This window comes from Alexandromys fortis, unplaced genomic scaffold (genome assembly GCF_014885135.2).
Source record: "Alexandromys fortis isolate MF-2015 unplaced genomic scaffold, M_Fortis_MF-2015_v1.1 scaffold_72, whole genome shotgun sequence".
NCBI classification, from domain to species: Eukaryota; Metazoa; Chordata; class Mammalia; order Rodentia; family Cricetidae; genus Alexandromys; species Alexandromys fortis.
In genome coordinates, this window is record NW_026067969.1 from 9077078 (window position 1) to 9100577 (window position 23500).

The window sequence follows — 23500 nt, forward strand, 5'->3', positions numbered from 1 at the left end:
TGGACAAAGTCAGGTAGGCAGTTTAAAATACTAACTCCAAACCATGGTCAAAGAGTTATGAGATATACATACATACATACATACATACACACATAATCATACATACATATATATTCTTTTTATATCTATTTATATATATCCTTACTCCATCAAATCAGAACGTCATTGATTGTAAGGCATATTTTATGTATTACTAAGAAAATCATTGCCAATTAAAAACATTACAATGTTTTATCATCAATTTCAGAGGAGTTAAAATGTAGAAAGATAAAACACACCCTAAATTAAGAAAATGCAGTAAATTCCAAAGCAGAAAGATAGCATGACTGACTTTTAAAAATCCAAAATCTAAAATTTAATTATTTGGGAAGACCAACAGACGAACTTTGACAGGGTGAACTTAAGAAAAGAAGAGACAAGAAGAGGAGGGAGGGGGCAACGAAAAGCAAATACATCTGTAATCCCAATACTCAGGGGGCAGAGGCATTTGGATCTCTGAGTTTGCAGACAGCCTAGTATACACAGTGAGTTTCAGGACACTCAGGACTACATAGACCTTGTTTCAAAAATTAAATAAATATAACCACATATAGAGAAAAGTTCATATTTATAAGAGAAAATTGTATACCATATTACAATCAAAAATTAACTGAGGCCGGGCGATGGTGGCGCACGCCTTTAATCCCAGCACTCGGGGAGGCAGAGGCAGGCGGATCTCTGTGAGTTTGAGACCAGCCTGGTCTACAGAGCTAGTTCCAGGACAGGCTCCAAAGCCACAGAGAAACCCTGTCGAGGAAAAAAAATCCATTTTAAATTACATGTGAGGGTGAGAGAGGTGTGTATGCATGCCACGGACACATGTGAAGGTCGGAGGACAACCCTGTAGGGCCTGTTCCCTCCTCCCACTTTGGGGCTAGAGAGATGGCTCAGCGGTTAAGAGCACTGACTGCTCTTCCAGAGGTCCTGAGTTCAATTCCCAGCAACCACGTGGTGGCTCACAATCACCTATAATGAGATCTAGTGCCCTTTTCTGGCCTACAGGCAGGATACTATATAAATAAATAAATAAAATTTTAAAAAAATTAACTGAAAAAAAAAACCCATCAACGCTCTCCCAACAGAGCTATTTTGGCGCCGTTGCTAATAATTTTGAAAGGTTGGATCAAATAGATAGTTTCCTACTTTTTTTCTTTTTTTATTTTTTGAGACAGGGTTTCTCTGTGGCTTTGGAGCCTGTCCTGGAACTAGCTCTGTAGATCAGGCTGGTCTCAAACTCACAGAGATCCACCTGCCTCTGCCTCCCGAGTGCTGGGATTAAAGGCGTGCACCACCACCGCCAGGCTAGTTCCCTACTTTAAAAAAACTAACAAACAAACAAACTGTAAGATGGCTTCAGAGAATCAGAAAGCCCAAGTACAGAGTGTTAACGGGAGAAGTTTCCAACAATCTATGTAAGGACTCTACTAACCCTGAGTATCAGGAGTCTCCTCTAGAGAAGCCTTTCCTTTCCTGGTTTTCAAAATTGTTTCCGATTAGAAAAGGATAGATTTCCCCTTGAAGACCAAGCTACAGACAGCATTTTTTTTCATGTATTAAACTGACACAATAAAAAGAAAAGAAAAATAGACTTGAAAAGAAAATGCCTGTCTGGCATGTGGCACACACCTTTAATCTGGGAGGCACTCAGAGGCAGAGGTAGGTGGATCTCTGAGTTTGAGGCCAGCCTGGTCTACAGAGCTCCAGTACAGCCAGGGCTACAGAGAGACCCTGCCTTGAAAAATCAAAAAGAACAAGAACAAGAAGAAGGAAGAAGAAGGAGAGGAGGGCAACGAAAGCAACAGCAGCAGCATTAAGACATTGTTCAAAAACAACCTTTGCGTTGTACTTTGTACAGATATACAGATCTAGTTACCTGCCCTTCCAAGAAGGTATTACACAGCAACAATCAGAGCAAATGCACAAGTGTTTATGGCACAAGGACGTTCACCACAAAAACTACAAACTGAGCAGTGGGCAGCAGAGAAGACGGAACGGAGTTTGACAACTCCAGGAGAAGGGACGAGCCTCAGGACAGAAAAGCACATACAACATGAGGTGTCTGAGATGAGTACAGATTTTTTTTACACATGCCAAAAAGAGTGAGATACAGAGAAAAATATCTTTTAATGGATAATTATAGAGACTTTCTCCTCCTCCTCCCAATTCTGCTAATGAGCACACAATATTTTATGACTGGAAAACTTAGCAGTTGTCACTAGAATTTCATTTGCACAAATGTTATGAGACATATTAATAAGGCTCAGAAAACTAGAACAGAGGGCTTCAGCCTGGGTTCCCCCTGTGTGGGAGGATCTGCGTAAACCAGCAAGAGGCTTGCTGTGGACATCATGATCCATCTGGGCTGCAGCCTGGAAGCCCGTGTTCCTCACAGCCGAGGAGCCTGGGGCCCTCACAGCCCAGGAGACTGGGGTCATCAGAGCCTAGGTGTATGTAGAGAGCATCCTTGTTTCCAGCTCACCAGTGTTCCTATCCTGGAAAGCATCAATAGACTGTTCCAACCCAAGGAACCAACCAAAATGACTCCTTTACCCACGATCCCCACTGCTCCTGGAAACATCTCAACTAGAAACTGAAAAAACATCTTATTTGGCACTGAACATGTCACTTGGAAAAATAATAATATTTAAAATAAGCCAACAGAGACTCATACCTAGATAGGGAATACTGGGCACCATCTTCAGACTTCGGATGTAGTCCCGAGTTCGCTTGTAATTGTCTTCTTTGGACATCAGGTAGTCCAGCTTCTCAAAAGTGGTCTTGTCTTTACGATTCAAAAGCTGGAATGAAAAGAAATCAGACTATCTGTGAGGGAAAAAGCAATAAATCAGAAAGTCTGACAGGAGATGGGGCTGTAACCAAGGGCATGTGTGTCCACAGCATGTCAAACCCTGATGGAAGTAAAGACTTTCAAAGGCAGCATCAGTCTCCGTTCTTCCAGTCTCACACGGAAGATGCGCCCTGGAGCTACGCTGTCCACTCCCCACTCGATGCTAACTCCTTCAATACACACACAGCACTCATCTCTGTGGGGACAGATACTCCACAACAGCACAGGGCTCGGAGAATGAAGTAAACTGGTCATGTCCCCAGCAGGGTTATTCCAAAGCTCTAGCCAATCTCTTCCACAAAACACCTCGTGGTGAGAGACGCTATCAACTGCCGCAGGACTCAAGTGGACATGCCGTGAGGACATGGCTGTGCTGCAACTCAGGGCTCTCCTCCAGACTGCCCCACATCCTGGGTCACATCTCACACAAAGAACCTTCTTTTCCATAAGCAGTCATCTACACAGCACCTGACTAAGAGACTCAGGGTGAGCAAGCACACCAGAGATGAGAAGCAAACTCTGTGGTCACTGCACACTTGGTGTGTGAACCGGGGAGAGAAGATGGCTCCGTGTGCACACTGAACCTTCTGGAAGTCTGAAACCTGATGCTGAGGACTCACAGTGCAGCTATTCTTCACACTGGATCTAGTCTAGTGTTGTGAAATGGCAAGATGCCTCTTCTTGAGGAAAGAGGGGTTGGGGAGGGCCACCAGGATGTGTGGTTGGGGCACAGCATGAGACTAAGTGGGGATTTCTCCCAATTAGTTTCTGAAGTTGAAGGTCAATGATTAATGGCTAAAGTCCAAGAGTATAAATGAAGAGAGGCCTTAGACCTGATATGTCCTTGGCCAAGCTTGGTCTTGAGATTCCAATGGTCCATGTAAGGACCTTGACCAATAGACCTGCCATGTCCATCAGACTGAAGTAGGCCAGTGTCCAACAGCCCTTGTACAGCAGAGACAAGTGGAACAATGGCTGTCAGCACCAGAGAAACAGGGAAGGCAGTGCAGCTCCTGGAACCACAGCCTGCAAATCCCACTCTCTGGTGGTGCCTGGTGTCTGAGGGAGCCCCAGGCTGCTTGAGGATAGCTATATCAGATCCTTACTTCCTTGGTCTTTGGAGACAATAATGATTCGGCCATGAGAGAGAGCCCACTGATTTTAGGCAGTGACAGCAGGTATACATCATAGGAGAGGTAGAGGCTATTGTCATTCCCATCAGCTTCTCCAGTGCTGAAGCAGATGGAATGAGAAACAAGCTTTTATGCTCCCATGGAAACAATCAAGACACACAAGGGCAGGGACACTACACAGATGCTAGGAGCAGCTCTGCTTAACTGGCTTGCTTCAGGCTATTCATCACAGTAACAGTGGGCAGGAAATGATGCTGTCCTCCACTGCTGATGTGTGGGAAAGAACTGATGCATACAACTCTGCTGGACTGTGAACCAGAGACATAAAGGAGCCGGGAGTGCTGCCTGTATCTCAGGTTCACCATTATTAGGAGTAGGTGACTTGTCCATATATCTTTGGGACCCAGTGTTCTATGGAGAGGCTGAGCAGACATATTTTATAGCAGCGCAGCAAGTGGGTGAATAGAAATTGAGAACCCAAGGAATGGCAAGTGAATTATCAGCAAGAGAAGTATCATCAAGAAGAGCTACATACTGGGGCTGGAGAGAGATGGCTCCACGGTTCAGAACACTGGCTGCTATTGCAGAGGACACAGGTTTGTTTCCTAGCATCTATATGGCCACTCACAACCACCTGTAACTCTAGTCAAAAGGGATTGCAATGTCCTCTTCTGGCCACCCTGGCCACCAGGCATGCAAGAGGTGCACATACATGCAGATAAAGCTCCCATGCACATAAATTACATAGTATTTTTAATGCTGAAAAAAGGCATGTAGAGAGGTAGCATTTGATTCTTCTTGTTTTGTTTTTGTGACAGCGACTCACTATCTTGAACTTGGAACTCACTTTATGAAACAGGCTGGCCTCGAGCTCACAGAGAACCACCTACCTCTGCCCCCCAAGTGCTGGGATTAAAGGGATGTGCCACTATGCCCAGTGAGAGGCAGTATTTGAATTGGACGCTTGAGAAATCTGTCAGATGAATAATAATACACACCCGGAGCAGAAAACCACACGCCTTGTGAACTTGTGTGTCCCAGAGTGGAGTTAAGTGGGACTATCTTCCTTGTTATAGAAAGTTTTTTCGTTTGTTTTTTGGGTTTTGTTTGTTTGTTTGATTGGTTGGTTGGTTTTGGACAGGGTTTTTCTACGCAGCCCTGCCTGTCCTGGAATTCACAACGTAGAGCAGGTTGGCCTCACATTTACAGAGATCAACCTGTCTCTGCCTCCCAAGTACTGGGTTTAAAGGGATTTACACACCTCGATTTTTTTTTAACTGATGCAATCTAGAACCCCACTGACTTCTTCATATCATCTACATTCATCCAGATGTCAAACAAATCCTGATGCCTTCACTCAAACTGAGGCTGAGACATGCTGGCCCCTACCTACCAGCCTAACCAATACCAGTCTGAGTAGTGTGTCAGACTGTGGGGTGCTCCTCATACAGCCAGCCTGTCATCCTCCCTGGATCTACACACACTCAGAAAGGCTGAATCTTCCTAACTTCCCTCAGTGGCTCCAGTCTATGTCAACAAAGGAAATCAGGTTATGATCAGATTGCTCAAGAATAATTTATAAGTTGTTTTAAGATGAAGAAGTTCAGTAGATTTTACCATGATGCATTTGACAACTACATGAGAATTTCCTTTACTAAAATAAAGGAATGGACCAGATAAAAGAGGACACAGGACACAAGAGTCAGTGGGTCCTACTCAATAACAGTAAAAGGAATTCTAGGATTCCCGAAGAGCTGCAGGCCTTAAGAACAAACGCTCCACAGGGACCAGCTCAGCAGAAGACCTGCCTGGTAGCACATCTGTGGCACAAGGGATGGTATATGTAATAAAAATGAACAGCTTTAAGATTACATATGAATCTAGGGACTAGATGGCTAATTCAGTAAGGGGAACTTTTATACTTGTGTGTGAGGGGCATGTATATGCCACAGAATACATGTGTTTCTGGGATTGAACTCAAGTAATCAACTCAGTTGAATGTCTTTATCTGCTGAGCCAATTCACTGTTCTGGAACTTTAAAAAAAAAAAAAAGAATTGGAATGACCAGATAAAAAATTACTCAAGAAAGCAAAGAGTATTCCCGGTTTACCTCCTGACTGTACAGTACTGCCTGCTCACACAATGTTAGTCCTTAAGACCCTGATTACTCCTTTAACAAAAATGGCTGGGCTATTGTGATGGGTTTGGGAGGAAGGTAGAGGCTGGATCTAGAAAACTAAATATGCATATACACTATCTGAAGTAGGTGGAACAAGGAACTGTATGGAACACACAGGGGTGGAACTGTGGCCAGAACTCCAAAAAGAAACCACCAACCTGAAGGGTTGCCTCTAGGGAGGGAGGGAGTGGAAAGGGCAGTGAGTGGAGAAGCAGGAAGTATTAGGGTTTCAATAAGTCAGTACTTGGTGATTTTTTAAATTACTGTGCATGTATTATGCTGATAAAAATTCTTTTCAGATTTAGGTTCTAAAATTAGGGTTTGCTTATTCTGAAAACAGCAGCACTTGCTTACACATGTTTTCAACTTTTATTACAGGTAGGAGCAGCAACTGTAACCCTTGCATGAACTAAGGGTCCTTTAGATCTCAGCATTTATAAGAAGCCTCAGGAAAAAGCCCTCAGAACTACATGTAAGAATATCCAGCCGTTGCTTACCAAGAATCAGGCATATACTGCAGCCATTTGTGCTCAGGGAACAAGGTAAGGAAAGGAGATTAAGAAAAAACAGCCTTGGACAGCCAGAGGACTCAGGAGCTCAGTACCAAATCGGTAAAGAATAAAACGGGGACATTTAAAAGTATTTTTTCATCTCTTTGGCTATATAATATCACTGTCAAGGGAAAAAGCTACAAAGTCACAACTCTAATGCCAAATACCTGCTGCAGGGGGAAGGCTGCGACTCTGAAACACAGCCAAGTGGAGGAAGATTGGGCATCATCCACACTTACCATTATTCCAACTTATTGTGAGGGTGCTTTTGCTTTGTCTGTTTTTAATTTTTGTTTTTCGAGACAGGGTTCCTCTATGTAACAGCCCTGGCTGTCCTGGAACTCACTCTGTAGACCAGGCTGGCCTCTAATTCACAGAGATCCACCTGCCTCTGCCTCCCGAGTGCTGGGAGAAAAGGTGTGTGCCACCACTGCCCAGCTATGTGAGGCTGCTTTTGTGTTTCTCTTGGCAAATGAATCTTAGGAGGGTAGAGTGGTGCTGGCCGAGCTTGCTCTCCTCCCTCATTCCCTCCCCAGGACCCCCAGCCCCCTCCCCACAGAAGGAGTGCAGTTGAAATGCAATTACACAAAAGAGTAGAGAAAAAGATAACAGTGATGATGGGAAAACCAGGTTCATTAGAAACTTCTAAGCATTCAATAATCCTCAGGTGACAATGGTAATAAAAGCCAAGACTATGGATTTCTGATAAGACACATGAGAACACAGTGGGTTGAACCCATTATTTGGACAGAATTATACTGAAAGGAAAATTCGTACTGCTAAAAATCGCTTATAATTAAACAAAGAATTCCAGCATAAATGAGCTGAGCAATTGATAAAGAGGCTAGGAAAGCAGGGAGGTAGGAACCGCTTAATAGGCAAAGTTAGAAATTGGTGTGTTAAAAACAAAAGAAAGCTAACCATCACACTTAAGGCAGAGACTAAACTCTAGAGCTATTTTATAAAAAGTCGTGGCGCACGCCTTTAATCCCAGCACTCGGGAGGCAGAGGCAGGCGGATCTCTGTGAGTTCGAGACCAGCCTGGTCTACAGAGCTAGTTCCAGGACAGGCTCCAAAGCCACAGAGAAACCCTGTCTCGAAAAACCAAAAAAAAAAAAAGTCAACACAACAGAAGCCTCTACAGCAAAGGCAGGAAGCAGGGCCATACTGTCAGCACTGAGACAAATCCAAAGCCCTTCAGAACGTGAGGCTCAAATTACAAGGTAAAATGTAACCAGCACTACTCACTTCCACACTGTCCAGTGACCCTCCACGGACAACAGACTCGGAGGCCCACAGTCAAAGCCAGGAGGGTCCCAGACCTTGGAGAAATGTCCTGGACATAAACTGCTTTCCTCATGCCCCCAGGGCCACGTGTGCCACACCTGATTCAGACTCCATGAGAGCTCCTCCCACTCTGGTAAAGCAGCTCAAATCTGGAGGCTAACACCACACAGGAAAAAAGAAAAGTCTCTTCTCCAATTTCAATTTATAAGGACATTAGTATTGTGTTTCTTTGCCTTGAGGGAGAAAATAATATCTCCTCATATGTGAGTTTATTATCAATAAAGAGCCTGTTGCTCCAGACATGTTTAAACTGACTCCATTGCTGGGGGGTGCACACCTTTAATCCCAGCACTCAGGAGGCAGAGGCAGAGGCAGGTGGCTCTCCATGATCAAGGCCAGCCTGGTTCCAGGAAAGCCAAGGCTACACAGAGAAACCCTGTCTCGGAAAAACAAGAAAACAAAACGAAAAACAAACAAACAAAAAGCCCTCAAACAAACAAACAAAGGCTCCAAATTCAACTTCAATTCCAGTGTCTGCCACTGGCTGGAGTAGGAAGAATGCTCGCCTGTGGAATCAACAAGGAACTAAACTGGGGTAATTTTTAAAAGTACCTTTTCTTTAACCTCTGGCTATTTAGTATCTACTTCTGAAAAACAAAAAGGTTGCCAAGTCACACACCAGTGCCACACATCAGCCACAATGGACAGCATTTATGGGAAAGCTGGACTTTAAAATGTAGTGGTATTGTGCTGTTTGCCTTTGCCTGAGTACAGATAGAGATTAACTCATAAAAATGGCCATGTAAATAAATTTCTGTCCAGAGAAAGTAAGTTTTGTCTCATGGATACCACTGACAATCATATTGGAAATTCTGATGAATTTGACATCCATGTTGAAATGCCTATAGCACTTCTGACTAGGCTGTGAATGAGCGGTCCACTGGCTTCAGTGATGCAGTTCCTATGTCTTACTGGTTTCTCTTTAATTCAGAATTAAAGCAAATCTTTGGCAAGTACTCAATATACATTTCTAAGAATCATGATTTTATCTTTATATATAATCCTTTAACAGTCACAAATACACAGTTACAGACATGTTTACATACACACCATACTTAGACTTTCATGGGATAATTTTCATCATGTATTTAATTTATTACTTATTTTATTCTACTCACGGCAATTTCAAGAGAGAGTCCCCATAAGACTCCAATGTAGAACTGGGCAACAAAAAGGTCTACCTCCTGACACTCACTCCCAAGGACTCCCCTGGGCTGCAGAGCTGGTCTGAGAGTAAGCACTCTACATGCTCAGCAGGGCTGAGCACCAAGAAGGCCCACAGACGCGTGGAAGGTGCACAACGCTTCAAGAGGCTCAGAAGGGAGCTAGCAAAGCCATTGTGAGGAAGGGGTCTTCAGCACAGAGGGGCCTGGAGAGGTTCCAGAAGCCACAGAAGGCAGAAGTGGCCTGGAGGCAGGAGCACTGAGGAATATTTGAGAGGACAGCATTTTGGTTTAAATACAGCAGGTATTGCTTTGGATAAGAATAGAAACATAGGGGAAGGAGGGAAACTTGCATTTTGGCAAAATTTGCTATTAATTAACTTGGCCAGGGTCACAGCCATTCCAGGTTACATGGCCACCATTTTGATGGCTTATTCTACTTTCTCGGCTACTTCAGCTCAACCTGCAAACAGGGTACCAATCACAGACTAAGAAACATGAATAGCAAATACTAATGAAAGGGAAGAAAGAGCCTACTGTGGCCATATTAACAGAAAACTTCTCTGGCCAGCTCCTGCCTTTCTTGTGGACATGACTTGGGGTTCTGGGGGAAACAAATGATGAGCTAGAAAAGGCTGATTTAAATCTGGAGGTTTGAGGTTTGAGGTGAAACCATTTGGTGTTTGGTGCCATCATCAAAAAAACCTGTTAGGTCTTGGTGTCCATGAGTTACACCCCAGGTGCATCACTTGAGAGCACATACTGACGATGCTCTAATTCAAGCAGAGAATCTTCCCTTTATTTTTAGCCCATGGTGACTTCTCTTTCTTGGCTTGCAGTGTGGCTCTGCTTGATGGTGTGTTAGCGTGGCTCTAGTTTATACAACACTGTGTTCACACGGTATAGCATGAGACAGGAAAGGAAGAACTTATTCCGTATTAGCTCAGCTACTACTTGCCCAAAGGTCCAAAACAGTTTGTGAAGAGAGCTCCTGGCACTCTGTCTCTTTCCTAGAGTCACCATCTGACTTCAGACAAGCAGAGTATATGAGGTCAAAGGACAAGAGCTGAGGGCTGGATGAAGCAGGCACTGCAGTGGGTATGTGGATCAGGAGAGAGGTCTGGGCTTGGATGACACAGGGACAGCTGAAGCTCCCCAAGCTGGTATATTCACCAAGGAAAGAAACAGTAAAAGGTGAGCACTGAACCTCCACAGTCACGGTCACCAAAGAAGTCAGCTGTCAGAGAGTGGAAGTGGGGTTTAGCCTGAGGAGAAAGGTCTTTTGGATCTAGAGGATGGGCAGTGCCCAATGCTGCAGCACTGTTGGCAGATAAGGGTGAAGCATGAGCTTCCTCAGGGCCAATGCAGAACTTCTAAGAACAGTTCCAGGCAGGCTCCTGCACAGTGTCAGGAGCTGTGACCAGGGGCTTCCACTATTGCCTTCCTTGGCCTTCCACCTCATCTGCTTCACCTGGCTTAACTTCCATATAAAGCAAGGCTCAAAGCCACCTGAAACTGGTAGCCAGGCTCCCCCCAGACTCCTCGACCATGTCACAGGGGAGCTGTCAATAGTGCTTCTAAAGACACAGGGAGCAGCAGCACCTCCTGGACAAACTAGTGTCAGAGCCAAAACATGGGAATGAATGCCACACATCTGCTGGCTTCAGGTGTCTGCCAAGTGGCTTTAGGTCTAGATGAGGAACTGCCCTCTGTAGTGCCACACTCAATGACCCTGTCTCACTGGACATGAGAGTGAGAATGCTGATCCTGAATGGTGCCCTCCAGGTGACAGCCTATGCATCAGGCCCGGAGCAGCAGTGGTGATCTCCTCCATATCAAGGACATCTGCGGTCACTCTGCTGCTGCAAGAGAGAGTCAAACTCTGGACCCATTTAGTAGGAAGGAGAGAAGCTTTCTGGGCATGTGACAGGCCAAGCAGAACGTGCATGTGGCACATGGAATGTAATTGGTGACTCCCCGACACTTTAAACCCCAAATCCCATGACCCAAATCTCTCAGGAATAATCCAGTCTCTTCCCAGGATCATTGTGGCTATAAAGGAGATCTTGGCAGAGCTAGCCAGCTGTTCAGACTTAAACCTGGGGCTGCCTCTTCTACCCTGTCCTCCCTCAACAATCTAGCCACAGTACTTCAAGGGGCTCTCTCCAGAACATACTGTGTATCACTTTATTCTCTTGATTCCTGCCACACTCTATACCACTTAGTTCCTGGACTCTGCCCTCACCCACTAACGGGGCCCTAGTTTCTAGTCTTGGTCTCCTTCCCACTTTTTTTTAAAGATCCATTTATTTTTATTTTATGTGCATTGGTGTTTTGCCTGCATGTATGTCTGTGAAGGTGCCAGATCCCCTGGAATTGGAGCTGCAGACAGTTGTGTAGGTGCTGTGAATTGAACCTGGATCCTCTGGAAGAGCAGTCAGTTCTTAACCGCTGAGCCATCTCTCCAGCCCCACTTGGTCTCCAAGTCTCCTAATTTGTTTTCTACACATTAGTAGTGGTGATTAAAGAACACAAAAAGCAAGACTAAGTAAATAGATCATGTACATCTCCTATTAAAAAAAAAAACAAACCTTTCTGTGCACTTAGAATGGTATTTGGCCTCTATCCTAGGATGAGCCCAGTCACACTGACATGCAGGTGTTAATGACACCGAGTTCTCCCTGTATACCTGGGCACCAGCTCTCCCCATCCCTTCTCCTCTGTAGCTGCTCCTGCTTCCGTCATTCAAGCCTTGACATAAAGGGTCTCACGTGGGGCACTCCCCTGAGTGTCTTCTCCATCCACACCTGCTATAGTCTGATTTTACTCCTGTCTCACTGCTCCTTGCTCATTATTCATGCATTCAACCAACATCTCTTGATAGCTCTGTGCCAATTTCCAAGAACGGTGCATATCTTTCCCAGAAGACATAAAAGCCATGAACAAGAGGCCTGAACCTTGAAACCTGGCATGGAAGAGACATTTGATGGGCATCTCATCTGCAGAATAAATGAGAGCTACAAGCTGATTTCCTCTGTGCTTGGGAAAACAGAGTTGGCTGGGACAGCTTCTTGCTTAGGCCTCATGGCTTTGAGGCAGCAATATTCCAAAGTGGCCCCACCTCTGGAATAAATCACTCACTGCTTTTGTGTTTTCCAGGCTGACCATGACTCCGTTTATGGATCCAGCCACCATTTATTTAGATCCTATTGTGTGCAGGCTTATGCTCAGCCTCAGTCAGTTCTTTCTGTGGCCTAGTTATGACCTGACTGGCCAGTATTAAAGGTCACCCACATAGTTTAGCCAGGCAGCAGGCTTCCTCTCATGCCTGGACACTGCCACCCTTCCATGTAGGCCTCCAAGATATCCGGGGTTTCACTGCACTCCCAAGGACAACACTTTAAAGGCAAAACATGCTCAGTGACCCAGCCATATGCAGTGGGCCAGCCACATTTCTCAAGCGAATTTTGTAAGCAATGTATAGTCCTACCTGCACTGACCTGGTGTCATTACACCTTCCACCATCACAGGTGTCCATGCAGTGGGCCACCAGACTATAGGGTTCAGCAGGACCAGGCTGTGTCCCATTGGTATTGACACTTGCCATCTCTGAGTTTCCTCTTTTGCCCCACTTCAGTTTCCTCTTTTGCAAAACCAAGGGCCATGAAAGCACCAGATGTATGGGCTGTTGGAATCCCTTGTTCTCCCTATCCTGTGGTCCCAGCTCAAGCAATACGAGAAGAAGGAAGAAGCAACATCTCTATGCCAATCTCATAGCCAAACACCAAGAGCAAAGGATAATGCTGTTAAGAACAAGATAGTTCAGACAAGTGTGTGCTGGGTGGCACCAGAGATAGAAGAATACAGGAGGATGCAGGCAGGGTGGCAGAGCACATGGACGCTCTATCACATGCTATAACAGAGGATCGTCTTTTCCACAGAGTCTGGGGACAATAGTGAGAGGGGAAGGGGAAGGGTTTGGACCTCACTGTTCATCAACGCTCTGTACCAAAGCTACCCTTGAATCAACAAAACATCTGAGTGGCAGGGTACAGATCTAAAGCAAGGCCAGGTAGTAGCTTTTCCAAAAATGAACCAACCACCCCCCACCCCAACGACCTGGGAATCCTGAGGCTATAATCCATGCAGTGTTCATAGCCTTCTCTCCCTGACATTTCTATTTTCTAGAATGTTATGTCTTGCTACATTCTACCTTGGCAAGCAGTCTTCTGTAGCTCGGGAAGCAGCCCGGCTGCCAGCCCTTAGACACAGTGGGATGATACCCTACAAAAAGAGATGACTGCAGCCCCAAGTCATTGGTAGAACGGAACCACAATTCTTTGCATTCTGTCAGCACACATCCAAAGATGGCAGAGACAGAAGTCCTAGGGAATTGCTTGGTTCAGGATCCCCAAGTGTGGGGGCTCATTTTCATCACAGCATAGATTCAAAACTGCAGTGCATGGTCCAGTCCAGTGAGCTGTGCTTGACAAACCACACAGTCCTAATGCTACTCTGACCTGACACTGTCCACAGCCCCAGCAGAAGACAGCACCCTCTGGGATACACTGAAGCTTCCCTGAGAGTTCTGCTTGCCCCAGAGTAGGTCAACTTTCTGTGGAGAACCTGGAAATAGCCCCAGCTACTCCTATCATTTTATTCACTCAGCCCTCCCCCAAGAAGCTCCACCCTTTACTCCCCACCCCAAGTCATAACATTGTTCAAAGTAAGGTCAAAGCACACAAGAAGATTCGAAGCTCAGTCCTCTGGGTACCTGCAGGGCTCCCAGTAGCCCAAGAAACAATAACAGCGTCTCGACAATAGAAAAGTCATTTTAAAAAGTATCCCCAAAAAACCTTCTAAAAAAAAGCCTCACTGCTCCAATGGCCTTAGAACCACAGGACTGGCAGCAACCACAGAGACAGCAGCTTCCAAATTTGCTTTGACCCCAAAAACCAGGGCTCATCTGCAATTCACTCAGAAGCCCCATATACAAACAGGCTGCTCTAGTGGAGGCTAGATCATCTTCACTCCTCTCCTGAAGCTCCAGATGGTCTCTAAGACAACGTAAGGACCTAAGGGGCTCTGCAAAGCACCGACAGAAACCCACTATTCCAAGTCAACTGTGTAGAGCAGGGATGGGAAAGGAGGCCCAGATTCTGAATGGTATATGAACGAAAACCTAGTTCCCAGACTCCAGGCTAACATTCCTCTCACCACTCTGCTACAGCCAGGTATCTTGCAACTGGAAGAAGCAAGGCCCATTTTAGACTGCCTACAACATACATCTTACACATCTTAAAGGACCCTGAGCCAGCCAAGTAGGAAAAAGAGTCCAGCCCCAGACTAGCAGAAAGAAGGTTGGAAATGAGAGGAAGAAACATGTGTAGCAATTCCATACAGTTCTGTCAGTTCTTGGGACATAAACAGGTCTTGAAAGGCCTGGGCTGGGCCCCTATGAGAGACTCTAGAGCAGGCAGGCCAGGAGGTAAATACTAATGAGCTGTGGAAATAGCAGTTACTTCTCCCATGTCAGGCACTGTGCCAGCTAAGGAGGATAAAGAGGTCTGAGATATTTTTAAAATATTTTTACAGCAGAAAAACTTTCCTACAGACTCAATTATATAACTATCAGACTCCACCTCTGAGCTGAGATTATCCAAGGCCTCAGGATGAAAAGGAAAAAAAAAGGAAAGAAATCATTTTTTCCTACATGAGGGTCACAGGTTTCTCCAGAGAGCTCTGAGCTATATGGCCAGTGACCCAGGGCAGCTGCAAGCCATCAATCCCCAGACCTTCTCAAGGGCAATTTGGAGCCTGCCAAAGACAAAAAAAAAAAAAAAAAACTGGCCAAGCCAAGGGCAGAAGTCACATGCTGAGGCTGGCCAGCATAGATGATTTTGACAGGTCCAGGAAGATCTGTTGAGGGCTTCCAAACCCAGCCACTTGTGCACCCTACTCATGCCCTGAAAGCCAGATGAGCCTGTGGTCTCTGGGGCTGTGGAGATACCTAGGGACTATCTCCGCAGTTCACAGTGACTGTCTTTAGCAGAGCACATACCCAGTGAGAGAAAGCTCAGGGCTTAAGGCATGCAGACACTCAGCAAGGACAGGCTGAGGGAGATTAACTTACAGCCCAGGTTTTCGTCAGTCTGAAGATGGGAGCACTCTGTAACGCTGACACCACAGACATGAGAGAATGAAGGTTGTTGAGTTCTAGAAGTTTCTGGGAAACACAAAGATAAGGAATACATTATTTTGCTGCCATAGACAACAGAACAAAAACATGCTTGAGTGTTGCCAAATGTTGTCATATTTACGAAATTCAGTTACACTTAAAATATCTCACACAGAAAATATAGTTCTAGAAAGTTCATAGGAAACATATGATCTTTTCCTCTCATTTTTTAAAGAAAGTTGAGTCCCCATCTGAAAAATTTGCCAATTTTTATAATCTGACTTGTTTGACTGCTGGATGGAAGCAAGGCTTAAGACTGGATAATTGCTTTGTTTTCATAGTTGACCCTAACAGGCAGGCTTCTGTGAGAAGACCCCAATGTGCCGGCAGCACCAGCAGCTTACACAGCGGTTACCTTAACCCTGGATGGGAAAGAGGCCAGGGGAGACGTTATCAATCTGTGCAATGGTTCTCAGCTGGGAAGGCAAGGCTCAGGATTCCCAGGACCCAAGTGAGTGAGGACATATGGTGCCACTTCAGTCTCAGACAAGTTCTTTACCGTGGAGGGCCACAGAAAGACTCAGCAGAGCTGCGGCAGAAGACCATAGTCTCTAGTCTTGTCTTTTTAGCTGAGGTAAGCAGTGAAGCTTGTCCTAGCAAGAAGATGCCATGGACAAAATCCCAGCTTCTTTTTCTTGTGCCCCTTTGGCAAGTTCCCCAGGCCTTCTGCATTTCAGTGTCTTAGAGTTCAACTGAGGGTGGTGACTATGGTACCTGTGCCACCTGAGATGAACATGCCAAACTGCCCAGCTGGCAGGTCCCTGTCTTCTCTGTCAGGAAGGCTCATTTCCACCCCCTCACTCACTGTCTTCCTCAGGTTGCCCTTCCTCTTCCATGCCTTTCCTAACCATGTTCTCAAATGCCCATGTTCTCAAGTGTGTCCTGTGAGAGCAGGGATGAAGTGTTATCTACCATCCCGCACTTGTACCTTGCACAAAGCCTAGCACAGTACATGAGATAAATCAACTGATAAAAGCCTTTTGGCCTGTCCCCTACCGCTCTACTCCTACTTGGAAGCAGGGCCTTAACTACATAAACTGAGTGCTTCACTTCAGACATCTTGTAACACTCCATGATTACTTCCTGTGTGTAAGAACAGATGCTCCCAGGGAGATTTCAGTTGTGTATCTGAATTGCTGTGCCTGCCACAGACTTTCCTCCCAGTGGCAAGGCATCTAGGGCATTATCTAACCTGTCCCTTTCTCTTCTCAGACTGGAAAACCAACACTCAGGGAGGGAGGGGTGCATAGCCAACATGACCTTCCTCAGTAAGGGAGGGGGCAGAGATTAAGGAGGGGTCATTTGGGCTCCTTAGGTGGGGACTATGCTCATTTTCAAACAGAAGCCCTATGAGGACTGGAACATGCCCAGCATCCTTTTCAAGCAACATGAAAAACAGCACCAATCCCAAGTATTCCCAGAGACTCCATGGGATGGTGAGCTCTGACCCTGACAGAGTTAAAGACTGCTTAACCTTCTGGGGACAGGAGGCACAGCAGCTTCCCTGAGGGTGTGTGTGACTGTGAGTGCTGCTCCACTGGTTAGCTGAAGCCCTCAGCATGGACACTTCGTCTCTCTTCACCGCCCCTTCCCACTGTGCAAATGGAATGGCAGCCTTGAACAATGACTTCGATCACACTGGCACAGCGGCTGTCACACAACCTGGTACCCAAGGCCTGTGTCCAGGACAGCTTCGCTCTAGGGTCATGTGCACTGGAAGAAAGCCATGAACTAGGTAGAACAATGCTTCCAAGGCCAGCCTGGCAGGCCCAGGAAGGGGGAACAGGTACTGCTACTGAGCATGACAGTGGTCCAGGAAAGGCCCAACACAGCACAGCCTGACAGTCAGAAAGAGAAGAGAGGAGGAGAAAGGTGGACCCTGATCAGCAGCATGGACAGAGCCTATCAGCGGCGCTCGACTGGTCCACACCTTCACTCAGAATGGGTGTGAGGGACCCTGTTGATACAACTGTACAGGACATGACTAGATCAAAAGCACTGGGGCTAACTACAATCTATGGGCCCCCAGCGTGGGCAAAACCCAAAGGAGAATGGACGGATTCCAGGAAACCACTGGGCCACATGCAGAGACTGGAAGTCCAAGTAAAGGGAATAACTGGCCATAGAATTATAAGATCGGAAGGGGAGCATATTTTTCACACAAGCAGCTAGGTCAATATCAGAAATGGCTGTCTGGAGAGGTCAGGCCACAGCCTTCCACCCGTGATGTGGACCCCTGTCTCCCTGTCTGGAAGGCCCAAAACATCTGCCAAAGTTGTGAAGAAACACATTTTGAGAAATAAACAAACAGCTTACCTTGGCTATTTTCACAAAATGGCTCAGGATTTCTGCCCTTATTTTTAAAGTCTGTGCTGTTAGAATTTCTCGTACAACCCAAAAGCTGACCTGTAGAGTCAAATACATACAGAGACACACATACAGAGAAGTAGTTAGATGCCAGGCTGTCCATATCACCCTTTGCCCACCATCACTGCAGGGTTCCCATGGGGGCAGTTCCTTGTGGCACCCATGCCCAGATGGGCTCCATATCTGCCCTGCCTCCTCCAGCACATACAGTGTGGATCAGAGGAAGAGACGCTGTCCTCACCATGCAGCACAGTGCTGGACCCCACTACACACGCCAGTGCTTCTGTAGGTGCCTCAAGGAGGATCGAGATGTGGGAAGAAGATGGGTGACAGAATGGATGGACCAATGGAAATGTGGACAGAAGTTCAGACAAAGAGAAGTGTCTACTGATGACGCCTTCCATAAGTCCACACTTCAGGCAAGCCAAACGCAAGGAGGATTTGCTGATATTTGCACAGTTGCAACAAACTTTACTTTCTAAAAGAGGCTTGCCAATAATAAAAGATACAGAGTCCCACTAGCCCTGAGGGGCATGAATCTTCTGGAGGGGCATGGGTCAGCCATGAAGGTAGTTTTGATGTAGAACTTTATGCAAACAGGCCTCCTGAGCCCTGGAGTCTGTTGGTGGCAATAAGAAAATTGTCTATCAGCATGAGGCTCACTCACAGCACCAGAGAAAAAACAGAAAGCAGGCAGTCAAGGAATGCTAGGAGCTCAGTGCTTCTCGTTTATGCCTCTCAGCATCAGGACAGTGGTGTCCCAGTGTGCAGAACAGCGTGGCAGAGAGACGTTGCTACCACATGTACAGGGAGACAGGGTGAGATTCGGAAACCACTCTCTTGACAAGGAAAGAAACGGTGAAGGTCAGCCTGATGTTAAAGAAGCACGCCTGCTATACAAGAACACACTTTCTCCTGACTAAAATACTGCTGTGTTACAGATAGAGAGCAAGGGATGCTGAGAATAAGCAATTGGCCGTTTTGTTAAGCAGGAGCATCACGGAAATACTGTCTCGGTGTAATTAGTCATGGCTGCCTGCAGATCACATCTGGGTTTCTTTAGCATCATTTTTTCCAGGGGACTGTCAAAATTAAGTTCAGACTCAAATGTTTACCAGTAACTTCTGGAAGACAGTTATTCTGGGCACCAAACAGAAGCTTGCAAAGCTTATATTTAAGATGTGTACTTTCTATGCCACATACTCTCAAGTGGGATGCTCCTCATGTGTAACTTAACAGATTCTTGTGTACCAAAACCTCACACATTCTCCTGGTCTGGTTCTGGAAGGAGCAGATAAAGGACCTGCACACCCAGTATGCAGAGGCTCTGAGGCAACAGTCAGGTCAACAGATTTGCATGAAGCCCTACTGTGTGCAGGGACCAGACACTATAAGTCCTCTTATCTGGACTGCTGGAAGACACCAGAAGAGGCAGAGCCCTCCCATCTGGACTGGAGGGTAGCTGTAGTGACAGCTGCAGTTCAGAGCATGGGAACTGCAGTGTGGGGCCCTGACAGATGGGAGGCATTTTCCTTGGTAAGGCAGGACCGAGGTGTCACGGTGTATGCCATGACTCAGAACAGCTAAGTGGCTGTTAGGGCTGGAGGAGGGCCATGTGGTGCAGCAGTGAGGACAGACAACCAGATATGGACTACCAGACTTCAGTGCTCGGGCAGGAAAAGATGGATCTAGGACACCACCCAGTGCTGGGGGCCTGATTCTGAGTGGAGTGACAAAGGAAATCCCCGTCAAGCACGGGCACCCACTAGAACTCAGGCAGCGGTCTGTGAGGTGGGAGTCTGGATAGGACTGCAGTGATGAAGATGTGGATGGGGGCAGGTAAGAAAACATGCAGGTGATTTTGTAAACAACTACAGTTACAAATTTAAGAATCTAACAAGAGTTCTAAGTAAAAGTTGGAGCTAACATTGTTATTTAAAATAATGACCCTTTCTGCTGGGGGTGGGGTCAGGAAACTGCCTATGAGGGAATAATGTATTTCTGGAAATGTACTTGTCTGAATTCTCTTTAAAGTCTATACAATTGTGTGTTTTAAAAGAGAGAAATGAATCTATTTTTGGGTGCAAAAATATATATTTTAAAAATACCTTTTTGAGTGAGAATCACATATTCTCTAGACACAATCTAGACTGTAATATATGTAAATCAATATATATGTGGTTACAGTATAACATGAAGAAAATAAAGTAAGAAAGGCTACATACATATATAGAATGAGGACACAGGTAATAGTCAGAGTTACAAAAGGGGACGAAATGCTAACTGTTTTTCTAGTTCTAATTCTGTTGTGAATTTTCTGGTCTTGGTGATAAATAAGTATTAAGATACAACTGATGCTGAAAATACAAAGTTTAATGTGAAGTTCCACAGCTTTCATATAAATGTCTTATTCTGGCTATGGACAAGTTCATTCACTTGTACTGGCTAATTTTGTTGCATGATGTTTTTATTTATTTGCAAGTAATTTTATAATAAAGCTTATAAGAAACAAATAAAAAAGAAAGACATGCAAGGGTACAAGTGCATGGTCTTTTAATCTCTAACTATAAAATTTAACAGATGAAGAAAGCAAAGATAAACATAAGAGACAGAGGTCATATGCAAGCTCAGACCCACAGACCAACAATGGCAAACTGTGACCTGTGCCCTAGTCTTTCCCCCCACACCTAGCACCCATCGTTGGCTTTAATTAACAGGTAAATTTTAAGCATATATCACAAGCAGCTTTAGAAATGGTAAGTATTTATCTATGATTTTTTTCGGCATCCAAGAATTTTGTCACCATCATGTTTACACTCACCTGACTACTAGACTACTAGAGCTCTGCCGTAATAAACAAGACCATGGTGAACACCTTCAAACATGTTTCTATAGAGTTTTTATTAAGGCCCTAGGGAGAGCCCTTGGAAGGTGGATTGAACAAAAGTGTATGTAGAAAAGCATATATAAAGAACCGGGCCACCAAGGATCTGCTACTAAGTTTAAATGGACCTGTGTTCTCAAACAGGGCTCAGTCCATCACAATCACTTCTCTCCGCTTGCACAGTGCACCAGACGGCAGCTCATGATTGTGCTCTGCCCTTCCCGCATGCCCATCCAGGTAGCTGTTTTCTGTAGATTTTAGTTTGCATTTTCTTTGCTCTATCTTTTTTCCCTCCTGCCTCCACTTCCTCAGATCTGGGATAAGAGGTGTGCACCACCACCATACCTGGTTTAAACGATGCCAGGAATGAACTTGGGGCTTTCTTCACACTAGATAAACACTCAGCCGAGCTGCATCCCTAGCCATGTGTACCACTGCCTGCTTGGGTCCTTTACTCATCTCTCCACTGGGACTTATGCCCTCTTCCTGCTACTGTTTGAGAAACAAGAGCAGAGAGAAGAGGCACATCTATACACTGATCTGGGGAGTAAAAATAGGAATATTTCGAACAACTTGAATGTGCACATCTACATAGTTAAGGTGTATTCCCTTCTAAAAGATTTACCCTATAAAAACAGAAGCATTTTGTGAGCATTTATTTATTTTACTTTTTGGTGTTTCAAGACAGTTGGGGTATGTCATATGAGGCGGGGAATGTGGAACTCACTCTGTAGACCACAACTCAGAGAGATCTGCCTGCCTCTGCCTCCCGAGTGCTGAGATTAAAGACGTGTGCCACCACAGGTCAAGTTTATAAACACTTATAAAGATGATACAATTCAAAGCCCAATGAGGTACCAGTCAGTATATGGCCTTTGATCCCTCTGTCCATCACACTTTGGAAAGAAACTGCTGTTTTCCCACTCTTCCTGGAGTTATGCTTTCCCACTCTTTCTGATTAGAGCTGTGCTCACCCACTCTCCTCAACAGAGCTATGCTCCACCTTCCTGAGGACAAGCAACTGCATGCATTGAGAGCCTACTATATGGAACACACATCTATTCTCATCACTTATGTATCTGATCATTACTTATAGCAGAATGGCTTTGTGGATTCTTAAAGAAACTTTGGTTTGTAGTCCCGTGCTGTGTTATTTATTTTGTGGCTCCAACTGTTCCCACTTTACCCATTTTTCCCTAGCATTCGGTTGGCCCCAATACATCTGCCATACCCCAGCTGTGTTTTGGTTCGTTGGTGTGTATGCTTCCTCGCTTTCTGGTACTATATATATATATTACAGGTCCATCATGCGCACATTCTGTTCCCCATTCTAAAATCAGTCTTTTTTTCCATGGAATTCTGGTTCCATTCATTAGATGATGCTGTTAGAAAAACCAAGATTAGTTCTGAGATTAGTTTGCTGGTAATGGACTACTGATGCTTCGCAACCTCCTCAATTAAAGAGCAAGGAATAGAAAGAGTGTGTATGTATGCTCCTGCATATGCACACGTGTGTGTGTACAAACATGTGTGTGCACGTGAACATGTGAGTGTATTTTTATGTGTGCGTGCATGCCTGAATAAGCATGTGTGTGCATATGCATAGCACATGGGCTTTTGAGTGTTTCTGTGCACGTGCATACCTGTATGCATGCATGTATGTTTGAGTGGATTTGTAGACCAGGCTGACCTCGAACTCAAGAGATTCACTTGCTTCTGCCTCCCAAGTGCTGGGATTAAAGGTGTGTGCCACCACTGCTGCACTGTAAGCATCTTTAAAATTCACATGAATTTACACTGTTATCCCCAACTCTACCATTAGCACATGGATTCTAGCTTTTCCCCTTGCTTGTTTGTAACTTCCCACTCCAGAGAGAGAAGCATGCTCCCAGGCTCTGCCATCCACACCTCAGCCGTCCAGTGCCAACACACATCCTTCAGCACTATTTCATAGCTGTCAACCAGCTTGAAGAGCACTTGGATAGGACACAGTGCTCCTGTGTGTTTCCAGCTTCAGAATTATGCCCCACATAACTCCAGAGCTAACTCAGAGCAGCAACTTTTCCCCATGCCTCCGAAAAAGAAGTAACTTCACAACTTTGTAAGCATGTGCAGACCTACATACTCACTCTTCTTTTGTTTTGCATCTGTTCTAGGGGCCTTCCATCTTCAAGCTGTAGTTTCTAGTTTGTGTGTATTGAGGTCTTGGTGATATAACGTTCTGTGAGTTTTCACTAAGATACTGTCATGGAGCCACCATTACCCTATACAGAACTGTCTTACCCTCTTAAACATACAAATCTCAGCTAAAGATGTGGTTCACTGGTAAAGCGAGGAAAAAGCTTGAGTTCAATTATGGTACCAAAAAAAAAATTGTCAACAGAAACTCCCTGTGCTCCACCCACTCAGGCCTCTCTCCTTCTCAATCCCCTGACAACTGCTGACTTCATCTTTGTAATTTTACCTTTTCCAGAATGTCATGGAAGGAAAAGAAAGAAAAGATAAACTTCTACACTGGCTTTCACCTTGAAATACACATTGAAAAGGCCCATGTCTATGTGACTTCAAAGCTCCTTCCACTTTTGTGTAAATACTATCCAGTGTGTTTGTCCATGCCCTGCTGAAGACATCTCAGCTCCTTCATTTCAGACAACTATTAACATGACACTGCTGTTCTAGTGTGTGTGTATGTATGTGTAGGTTTTGAGCCTCTAGGTCAGTGCATGAGGTAACTGCTGAACCACATTTGT

The 23500-nt window shown here is 45.3% G+C and overlaps 1 protein-coding gene across 11 annotated transcripts in view; it reads right to left on the reverse strand.

Moving 5' to 3' along the window:
• Ralgps1 (Ral GEF with PH domain and SH3 binding motif 1) overlaps positions 1–23500 on the reverse strand; it is a 251711-nt gene that overhangs the window by 120457 nt on the left and 107754 nt on the right. For all 11 annotated transcript variants that reach the window (XR_007594100.1, XM_050154886.1, XM_050154887.1 and 8 more), the window contains 3 exons: positions 17816–17905; positions 15395–15487; positions 2711–2837 (listed from right to left, as the gene is read on the reverse strand). Coding sequence is in view for 10 of the 11 variants with exons in the window: in XM_050154886.1 (XP_050010843.1) it covers positions 2711–2837; positions 15395–15487; positions 17816–17905 (310 nt within the window). In the remaining variant the exon portion in view is untranslated. The remainder of the gene's footprint in view (positions 1–2710; positions 2838–15394; positions 15488–17815; positions 17906–23500) is intronic.